This window comes from Pimephales promelas, chromosome 4 (genome assembly GCF_988280905.1).
Source record: "Pimephales promelas chromosome 4, fPimPro1.hap1.1, whole genome shotgun sequence".
Classification (NCBI taxonomy): Eukaryota; Metazoa; Chordata; class Actinopteri; order Cypriniformes; family Leuciscidae; genus Pimephales; species Pimephales promelas.
Genome location: NC_142772.1, coordinates 17,552,337 through 17,562,593, shown reverse-complemented (window position 1 = coordinate 17,562,593; position 10,257 = coordinate 17,552,337). Strand labels below are relative to the sequence as shown.

Below are 10,257 nucleotides of genomic sequence, written 5' to 3'. Positions count from 1 at the left end.
AATACAGATAAAGCAAGCATATTTGGCCTGTATTCACAGATCGGGCTTATATTAAGCCAGGATTGAGTATTAGTTTCATTAGGACATTTTACCCATAGATTCACAAATCTTAAGCACAGACTAAAATGTTTTAACTGAAAGCAAATTGCACTGACATAATCTTGAAATAGGCCTAAGTATGTGCCATTGTTTTGTCTCAAGATGCACACAGTAATGTTTTTTTTTTTTTTAATTATTATTTTTTACCTAAGGCATGTTTATAAAAGATACTTAAATGTCATAATTGAACTAAGAACTAATCCTGGCTTAATATAAGCCCTATCTGTGAAACCAACCCTGATTTCTTTTATAAACGTGCCTTAGAAAAACCATCACTGGTGTGCATAACAATAGCACAGGCATATTTTAAGAAATGCCAGTACAAGTTACTTTCAGTTAAAACAGCTCAAACATGCATTTTAGTCTGGGACTATATTAAGCCTTGTCTGAAACCATGACTAAATCCTAATTATTAGTGTGCACTATACAGTTAAGATTGCTCTGTCACATTTAATTCTTAATACATGTAATGTAAACATGAAAATAGTTGCTTGGACAAGTAACCAGATTTCTTTAATGGATGAAACCAAGTAAAAGTACAGTAGTCAACATCTGAAGTGAATCAAAAAAGTTGTCCCATAAGAACGGGTATTGTTTAATTAAATGGTTTGATCAACTTCAAATGCTGACTGCTGTATAATCTAGTTGAGAATTAAGGAACAGCAATTTCTGAATTGCTGTTTTCCCCCACAGAATAGCACTGCTACCATAAAACCCACTTTAACAAAAATAAAGGCATGCGCAGTTTGTTAAATTGGGATAGCCAATGCGATAAAAATACATCTGGTCCCTTTTAGTCTGTAACCAAGCAGGCAATGTTCCTCATACTGCTGCTGCACTTTACAAAATGTTAAAATACTGATGCTTTGTTCATGAAGCACTGTGTAGACTTGCCCACCAGCTTGTCTGAATAATTGCATGTGGACAAATTACAGTATTTCTGACTGGACATAAACACTCAAATGTGCGTGTTGTAGTCACAACACGAATTATACCATCACATAACAGCACAAATCCGGGACTGTCCAGTGCCGCTAGAGTCTTTCAGTCTTGTTTTGTCCTGGACCACGACTGCCTGGTTGCCATACTGGCTGTACCACGAGCTCTGACTTCGGCTCAGGTAATTGGTCGGAGGCGCTTTCTCCAGATCCTGCTGTTGCTGTTGCCAAATCAGTAGAGACGTGTCCCTGAACCGGAGCCGAGCGTAGCCCTCCGACATGGCCTTCTCGGCTAAAGGATAGCGCTCCGTCATTGCGAGGAACGATGAAGTGCGGCAAGACGTCTTGTTAAATTTCTCACGAAGTAGGTTATCATCTCAAGTGTCGTGTTGGTTTTGATCACGCCGTTAAAAAAATGCTCCAAAGTTTCGTATGTAGGGAGAAAAGCCACTTGTCTTCACCAGTTGCGCATGATCAATTGACACTTACTTAGGCGATGTTAATCCCCTCTGCATTTTGTTGACTTATGCAGTTGACAGTGATAATAAGTAAATAATTATATTACAAAGTAGCCTCATGCGTGGTCTTTTAAAGTACTATTCAGATTTGTTTAACGTTTCAAAGCTTGCTTGTTGACTAATTCGAAAGAGAGAAACTGCAGACAACGCCAGCGGCTGCCTGTGGCAACAACGTCCGCTTGAATGCGAGTCCGACTTGCAACCATGAGATGTTTCATGGTTCCGAGTGCTGGTTCATTGAGCTGTGTGGAGGATCGTAAGGTCCAGCTCCCCCTCTCAAGATGTAGTTTGAGCGTGATGAGTGGAGCAAGGTCATACAACCACACCCACCTCTGCACATTAGATCCACAGAAGTGGAGCTGGACTAGGTCAAGCTCAACCCAAAACATCTACAGAGGTGGAGCTGGACGTTATTTGACTAATGAGCATCAAAGTACAAGTTTTTTTTTATATATATTATAAAAAAACAAGTATTTTACATTCAACTGGGCATTTTAACAAATCAAATTCCCACTAATCTAAAATAATAAGTTTCATAATACAATCACCTGCAAGCATCAGTTAGAAGACTACTTAGTCAGACATAGAAATATGTTTTTATTTCAAAGCAGTGAGCAAGCTTAAAAAAAAAAAAATCAAGTCTTCATCATCTGACATAAAACGTTAGATAATAAGCCTTTTGTGGAGGTGTCATTATGAGCATGTATAATCCACCAATAGAATTGAGAAAATATGAAGTGATGCAGCAATTAATAAAGACTGACTGAAAAAGATCATATAACTACTGGGACGTTTCAGTAGATGGTGGATCTTTCGAGGATTTTATACTCATTTCTTCTTAGGGCCGGCGTCAAGAGGCTGCCCAATTTCCTTTCCACGCAACTTTAGACCTAAAAGTGAAAGAGTGAATATGTTAAAAATGAGAAAAAACGTCAAAATAGAGTTAAACAAAGTTTGTTCTCCTTTAAGAGATTGCAACTTAAATAAATGCTGTAATTACTACTACTACTTTTTTTGCAACAAAATTATTGCTAGTACTTTTGGCAAATGTTTACAATGATCTACAGTAGTACTGTTTAAAAGTTTGGGGTCAGTAAGTTATTTTTCTTTCATTTTTTGGGAGGAAGAGGAGTTTCTTGTGCTACAAATCAGCATTTTAAAATGAAGCATTTCTGAAGGATCATGTGACAAGTCTGGAGTAAAGGCTACTGGAAATTCAGAAATGCCATCAAAGGAATAAATGATCTTTAAATATAAAACAGTTGCAATATTTCACAATATTACAGCTTTTACTGTATTTTGATCAAATAAATGCAGCCTTGGTGAACATAAGGGACTTATTTTAAAAACATTTAACAAAAACGTAAAAAAAAAATGGAGCTGCCCCCAACTAAAGATTTTTCTAATCGACTAGTCGTCGTTCATTTAAGCCAACAGTCGACAAATCACACGTTAATGATATGAATTTAATTACTCAAATACTGGGTGATGCATCAAGAATATCACCAGTATTATGTATAATATTTCATGTAATAATGTTAACATTGTTCTACATTACTGAGAAATACTAAAATCATAATATTTAGTTTTTAAATAGGCCTATAAACTAAGCACTCAAGCGCAGACATAAAGCTTGCTGCAGTCCACCTGCAAAAGTAATGATTATGAATGTCAGGAAAGGGGACTATCAGAACACTTTAATAATTGATCAATAAACTAGTCATAGTCGGCTGCAAAGATGTTTCTGATGGTGCTGACTCGCCATCTCTGTATACAGAGAAATTATGTTTTATACAGATTATTAAATAATCCAAGATTTTTTTTATTATTATTTCAATTGGTTCATTTAAAAGGAACTTCAATATATTTATATAGACATATTTCTCATGTCTGTGAGGCAAGTATACGCTGAGTTTCGGTCCATTTTTGTGATGCACTCCAGTAGTGGAGACCGAGATGGCAGAAAGTGCATCCTGTTTGTATATCACAAATAAAAGACATTTTACAGTTTTGAATGTTGTCTTTTATCTGTAAGAACAAAAAATTTGCATTTAAAGTTATGTCCGTAATTATTATGGAAATTTAAATGCAAGCCATATTTAGGTCGATGAATTGATAAGGTAAATATTTGATTTTCCTCCCCGACATAATGTAATTACCACACGGACCAGCCGTGTTATGTTCTGTCTATCACTGACTGCATGACTTCGCCACTTCCTCTCGGTTTTTCTTATGCAACCAACCGACTAGTTTAAATTTGGTCGACTAAACTTATTTTCATAGACTATTGGGGGGCAGCCATATTTTTTTTTTAAAAAAGAAAAAAAATCTAATTGATTGGTCTTTCCATTGTCAGACACTTTAAGTCACAAATACACATACAAATATGGCAACTACAGTGTCACTGGTATTTCAAAATAAAACATATGCATGATATAGTATATACACACACATTTGCAAGATGCTGCACCCACATGATAGGCCAATATAAAGTCAAGAGTCTATGAGACCATGATGCAAGAATTTTTATTTTTTTTATTTTGCTGAATTATACAAGCACAAATAAATTTCATATTTTAATGCATAAACCATAGCCAAGCAGCAAATAAGCTATTATGTAGTAATGAATGATATAATGACAAAATCCTACCAATGGCTCGCTCAATCTTCCCCATGACTTGGTTATTGGGGATGGCCTTTCCACATTCATACTCCGCGATGATCTGTGGCTTCTCATTAATTTTCTGCAAGAAACACAATTATGAGTTTAAGTCGCATGACACCAAATGGAAGTTTTTCTTCCATATTGTGACACATCTGAGTGAAAGGGCTTCTCGAACAACAAAAAAGTGGGGTGGGACTTGGTTTTGTAAATCTTAAATTGATGGGGATATTAGATCGAGGTGGTTCGCCATTTCGGTGATCTCATCAGCATGTGAGTAAACACATCAGAGAAGAGTTGTTGTTTCAAGTGGGAATCTTTAATCAATCAAAGATTACAAGGGTACATGCATTGTTAAAAATTATGTACACAGATAAACAGTTTTTTATTAAAAAAAAAGGAAATAATAATAATACATTTTTAATTTATGGTGACATAAAAGATGATTCATACAGTAAGTATGGTCTGATGATGGACCATAAACACTATTGAAAGACAAATTATTCTGATAGAAAAAACACTAATGTGCCCTTGTAAAAAAAAGTTACTTGTGCCCTCAACTCTGTGTTCTCATATTTTAATATTCAGTTTTAAGTCTGGGTTTTGTTTGGTTGTTGTCTCCGCTCACCACAATCCCACCCATTTCTTGACACTTTCAGGTTTGAGGTGCAAACATCCAGGCAAAAACAGAGGGGAGTAGTTCACTTAAAAACTTTTGCTGATAATTTATTCACCTTATGTCATCCAAGATGTCAATGTCTTTCTTCAGTCGAAAATAAATAAAAGAAGTAGTTCACTTTTTTAAAAACATTTATTGATAATTTACTCACCCCCATGTCATCCAAGATATCCATCTCATTCTTTCTTCAGTCGAAAAGAAATTAAGGTTTTTGATGAACATTCCAGGATTTTTTCTCCATATAATGCACGTTACTGGTAACTAAACGGTTCAAGGTCCAAAAGACAGTTCAGTTTCAGTAAACGATCGCTCATTTAAAAAAAAGAATAATAATAATAACAAAGTTTTATAAGCTCAAATGGTTGCCTTGCTCTGTTCTGTGATGTGCGTTTGTGACTCTACTGTTTGAACTCGTTTATCAAAATGAACGAATCTTATTTTGTGTCATCTGGTTCATTCAACGAACGAAATGAACAAATTGACTCGGAAAAAGTTTCGTTCATTTTGATGAACTAGTTCGAACAGGAGAGTCATGAACATGCATCACAGAACAGAGCAAGGCAACCATTTGAGCTTATAAAACTTAAACTTTGTTTTTGTTTAAATGAGCGATCATTTTGCTTGATGAGACCAAGCGGTAACATTCTAATCTGAAAAATAAAGCCTACCCAGAAGTGCAAAAAAACTGCAATACATCTAAAATTTGCTAGAGGCCGGTCCCAAAAGGGAGCAAATATCCATAGACAGCATGTTAAAATGTCAGTTTTCACATCATATCATAAATTAAGATTAACGATACCTCTGTATCCTTTCTGAAGATTTTCCAGTATGGGCGGCGCCATACATCACATAAACAGCCTCAAAACTGTTCTTCAGAAAGTCTATGGGTGAAGTCACAGACACTTTGTCCATATTTTTTACAGTCTATGGATAAGACCCTTATTCATCATCTGGAATCGTTTAAAGCCTGTTGAACAGTTTGCAGTTTGCACTGAAACTGTCTTTTGGATCTTGAACTGTTTGGTTACCAGTAAAGTGCATTATGGAGAAAAATCCTGGAATGTTTTCATCAAAAACCTTACTTTCTTTTCGACTGAAGAAAGAAAGACATGGACATCTTGGATGACATGGGGGTGAGTAAATTATCAGCAAAAGTTTTTTTTGTTGTTTTTTTTTAAAGTGAACTTTAAGGTTTTTGATGAAAACATTACAGGATTTGTCTCCATATAAATGGACTTCACTGGGCACCAAACGGTTCAAGTTCAAAATGAGAGTTTCAGTGCAGCTTTAAACAATACCAGACGATGAATCAGGCTCTTATATAGCGAAACAATCAGTCATTTCAAAAATAAAAAAAGTTTAAGTTTTAAAAGCAGAAATGCTTGCCATGCTCTGTTTTGTGATGCGCATTTGTGACTCTCCTGTTCAAACTCGTTCATGAACTAATCTTTTTGAGTCATTTGGGTCATTCAACGAACGAAATGAACAAAATGACTCGAAAAAAGATTTGTTTATTTTGATGAAGGAGTTCGAACAGGAGAGTCACGAGAGTACGCGTGTATCACAGAACAGAGCAAAAACGAGCATTTGTGCTTATAAAACTTAAACTTTTTTATTCATTTTGAAATGAGCGATCGTTTCCCTAGATAAGAGCCGTATTCATCGTCTGGTATTGTTTAAAGCCCTTTCAAGCTGCACTGAAACTCTCATTTGGACCTTGAACCGTTTGGTGCCCAGTGAAGTCCATCATAAGGAGAAAAATCCTGGAAAGTTCATCAAAAACCTTAATTTATTTTCGATTGAAATAAGACATGGACATCTTGGATGACATGGGGGTGAGTAAATTCTCAGCAAAAGTTTTTTTTTAAAGTTATCTACTCCTTTAAATGGGCAAATACTCACAGTAGCCAGATCTTTTTGGGTGAAGCCCTTATTCTGGCGGCCCAGCTGGATCACTTTCCCCACTTCAAGAGGAACTCTCTGGTGACTCAGCTCCTCAGTCTCTCTGTCCAGCTTGGCTGTGTTCTTGGTTATAACATGCTGTTTATTTTGCCCAGCAGCCCCTTGAAAAAATAGATTATTCATTGAATCCAATTGGGAATATAGATTGATTAACTTATACAAAAGGTTTAACGTCATGTGCCCTTACATTTCTTAGAAGTTTCGACTTCCTCTCCCTTCCTCTGAGCAGTAATTATAGCCTGAAACAAAAGCACTATTAGGGTTATGTAAACCGACAGCACATTGCAGCTGCTGTTTGAGCTGCTGTTGTTTTCATGACAATTACTATGGCGTCCGTCACGTTTCGTACACTAGCTGATCCAACAAGAAATAACACGTTAGTTACGTATTTCTGTTGCGTTAGTTGTCAGACCGACATTTTAAACTTTGGGACATATTTGGCGCATTATTTGAAACGAAACATTTGACAGTATGCCACAACAACAACGTGTTTGTCAAACGTGTGAACTATAACGTCAGCAAACTATGTAACGTAATGTTAGCAGACGTCTGTGAGATAACGTTACCTGTTTCGACTTTGACTGCGCAGCCGAACCCTTCTTCCTCAAAACGGTCACGGTATCCCAATCACTCTCTGCCATGTTGTCGAGAATTATTTGCACAAGTATTTGATGATAGGCAACAACAGGGCGTTGAAGTTGTGAAGCACGTCTCTGCAGCTCTTTATGTTAGCTAGTGAACCATACCGGATATACGTCACTATATGAGATATGTCAACAAGTCCCTTTAACATGTACGTGTATCGTTTTTGTTTTTTTACAGTCTATCTATGGTATTAACGTGTTCATTTTGCTAGCATGTGTATTATAAAAAGGGGTGGAGAGTAAGCACGCAATTGTATGAATCTCTTATATTTCACAAACCGAGTGTTTTATGGATGATCAAAGCTTTTAATTTGCCCTTCATACCATCTGACGCAACAACATAATGGAATAGCAATTTAGCAGCATAATAATTTCGATTGAAATATTTACTTACTCATTTACTTAAATAGCATATTTTGCTTCGATGGAAGCAAAACTCATGATTTATATTTATATGTATTTATTTTACACAAGATCCAGGACGTAAAAACGACATGGCAAATGTCACCAATTTCCTTTTTCTATAAAGTTTTTTTTTATTATTATTATTTTTTTACTTGCTGTTTAATTCCAGGTAGTATCGTTTTCTTTGTCTACCAATAGGTATGCGTTGGCAATGCTTTTTATCTGTCAATGTAAGACAAACTGATTCAATTATTATAAGTAATAGCTAGTAAATTTGTTGGTTCAAACTAAATTTATATTCTGATAAAGGTCTAATACATTTTTATAATAATTATATTCACACTTGTAAATTCATATTCAAAGTTTACACCAAGTGATTTAACTCTGGCCCTTGCCCTCTCTCTAAAATATAAAGTGACAATAAAGTCTAATAATATAATAAATAAAAGCATTTTAGCTTAATTGTGTTGTTGAATCTCTTTCACTTAATTAATAAATATAAAGTAAATTTATTTATTTATCTATTTACGTTATTTACACACACACATACATATACATGTTGATATAGGTGGTTTACAAGATATTCCATAGGCATAATGATTTTTACACTGTAAAACCTGTATATTCTATCCCCATAACCCTACCTCTAAACCACGGAAAACAGTATTCAGTATTTTTACATTTTTTATAAAAAATCATGTAGTATGTTTATTTTGCGTTTTGAATTACAAGGACATCGTCATGTCCACGTAATGCAGGGGGCAAGGCCTGAAACCTGATATATATAATATAAGTAATACACAATATTTGAAGAGTTCAGATGCAAAAGCCTCTAAATGCCATTTGAAATTTTTTTTCTTTAATGATGATTTTTATCAAGCTTGTATATTTAAGTTCAGTAATTTCACTTAAATGGCAATGATAATTACCTATTAATTGTTATTTAAGTGAAATTACTGAACTTAAATATGCAAGTTTGATAAAAATCATCATTAAAGAAGAAAATTTCAAATGGCATTTAGAGGCTTTTGCATCTGAACTCTTCATTTGCATCCTCATAATGTAGGTCAAACCAATGCGTGCACAAACACACATATTGGTACTGGCAAATCTGTAGGGGAACATGAAAAGGGCCATGAATGGAACGTTTTTACAAAGAAGATTTCGAAAAATATTCTTTCATGGGTGCTTCTGGAATACATGAAATGTGTTCTCTTCCCTTTCCTGTTTCTGCATTTCCATTATGTCATTTGTCTCTATGGTTACTGATTCTCACCTGTGTCTTGTTTATTTGCCAGTTTGCTCAGCCCTCGAGTTCAATTGTGTTTTGTTCTTTATGGCATTATAGGGTGCATCTCAATACTCTAATATACTTCCTCGTTTCCTCGCTCTGCTGTCCTCCAGCCCACAGGAACTGATGAAAGAAAGTCATCTTGAAGGACATCTCAATTCTCTAATTGCAACGTGAACTTAAGTGGGGTGGAGCTGAGACTCCAGGAAAGGAAAAAAGAATGCTCAAATTAGAAATGAGAAGCAATGTAAGTGTGGTTTTCTCTTCCCATGCTTTGTTTCATTTTCTTTCAATAAAAGTATTACTGCAATTACCCTCTCTTCACCTCCTTGTTAACCACTCTACCTCGACAGATAGACTATTCAAACAAACTGAGTGCTGTAATAATATCGAAGGGTGCTTTAATGTCATTAGGCCAGTTAGTTATTCAGGGGTTTTTTTTCTCTTTGAGATGTGTAATTTTGGTTTTCATTGGCATTGAAAATTTAGATTTTTTGGATGTGAAAAAGTTCTGATTGAAAAGGTTATTTGTCTTTCATTTTTTATATCACAAAAACAGCTGTTTCAACATGGATGTGTAGTCTTTTTTATATCCACATACTATATATTGTATGTAGGCTACTTCCTTTTTCTTTTTGTAATCAGTTTTCCATGGTGTTTAAGCCTTTTTGTATAACTGTTTGTTTTTAATCATAAAGAACAATAGTATTTTTGTTTGACAGAATTTGACTTTAATACCTTTAAACCGTACAAAGAATTTTGCTTAATCTGCAATGGAATTTTGCTAAAAAAAAAAAAAATGTAGTGAAAAAGAGTCGTTTCTTCTTCCATTATAGTTACACTTTTATTACACTTCATGTGATTTTTCAATAATGAATGAAATTTAATATAAAATCAACTCTGTCAGTAGTGAGCAGTTACACTTGTCACAGGAGCAATTGGGTTCAAATAGTCTGTAGCAAGAACATGGACTCAGATACTGACCCCTGCTGGTATTTATAGACTGCTGAGTCAGGGTCATGCACTGGCAGATCACTGCTATAAGCAAAAAGGGGGTGG

General features: G+C 35.1%; 2 protein-coding genes across 2 annotated transcripts; both read right to left on the bottom strand.

Annotated features, from left to right (window-relative positions):
- Nucleotides 1–595: 595 nt before the first annotated feature.
- brd3os (BRD3 opposite strand) lies at nucleotides 596–2,047 on the bottom strand. The gene has a single exon (XM_039669089.2). The coding sequence runs from the start codon at nucleotides 1,349–1,351 to the stop codon at nucleotides 1,097–1,099; it is 255 nt and encodes an 84-aa protein (XP_039525023.1). The 5' UTR covers nucleotides 1,352–2,047; the 3' UTR covers nucleotides 596–1,096.
- An 85-nt stretch (nucleotides 2,048–2,132) lies between these two features.
- Nucleotides 2,133–7,624, bottom strand: edf1 (endothelial differentiation-related factor 1). Its single transcript, XM_039669088.2, has 5 exons — nucleotides 7,425–7,624; nucleotides 7,046–7,097; nucleotides 6,799–6,959; nucleotides 4,206–4,299; nucleotides 2,133–2,445 (listed from the first exon to the last, which is right to left on the bottom strand). Exons 1-5 carry the CDS (start codon nucleotides 7,497–7,499, stop codon nucleotides 2,384–2,386), a joined length of 444 nt encoding a protein of 147 aa, XP_039525022.1. The 5' UTR covers nucleotides 7,500–7,624; the 3' UTR covers nucleotides 2,133–2,383.
- Between the last annotated feature and the right edge of the window lie 2,633 nt (nucleotides 7,625–10,257).

Excerpts from the sequence above, each read along its gene's own strand:
- edf1 (XM_039669088.2), bottom strand. The coding sequence starts at position 7,499 with ATGGCAGAGAGTGATTGGGATACCGTGACCGTTTTGAGGAAGAAGGGT. Across the intron at positions 4,300-6,798 it reads CCCAAAAAGATCTGGCTACT|AAAATTAATGAGAAGCCACA; the intron begins GTGAGTATTTGC and ends TGTTTCTTGCAG. Across the intron at positions 2,446-4,205 it reads GAAGATTGAGCGAGCCATTG|GTCTAAAGTTGCGTGGAAAG; the intron begins GTAGGATTTTGT and ends TTTCACTTTTAG.
- brd3os (XM_039669089.2), bottom strand. The coding sequence starts at position 1,351 with ATGACGGAGCGCTATCCTTTAGCCGAGAAGGCCATGTCGGAGGGCTAC.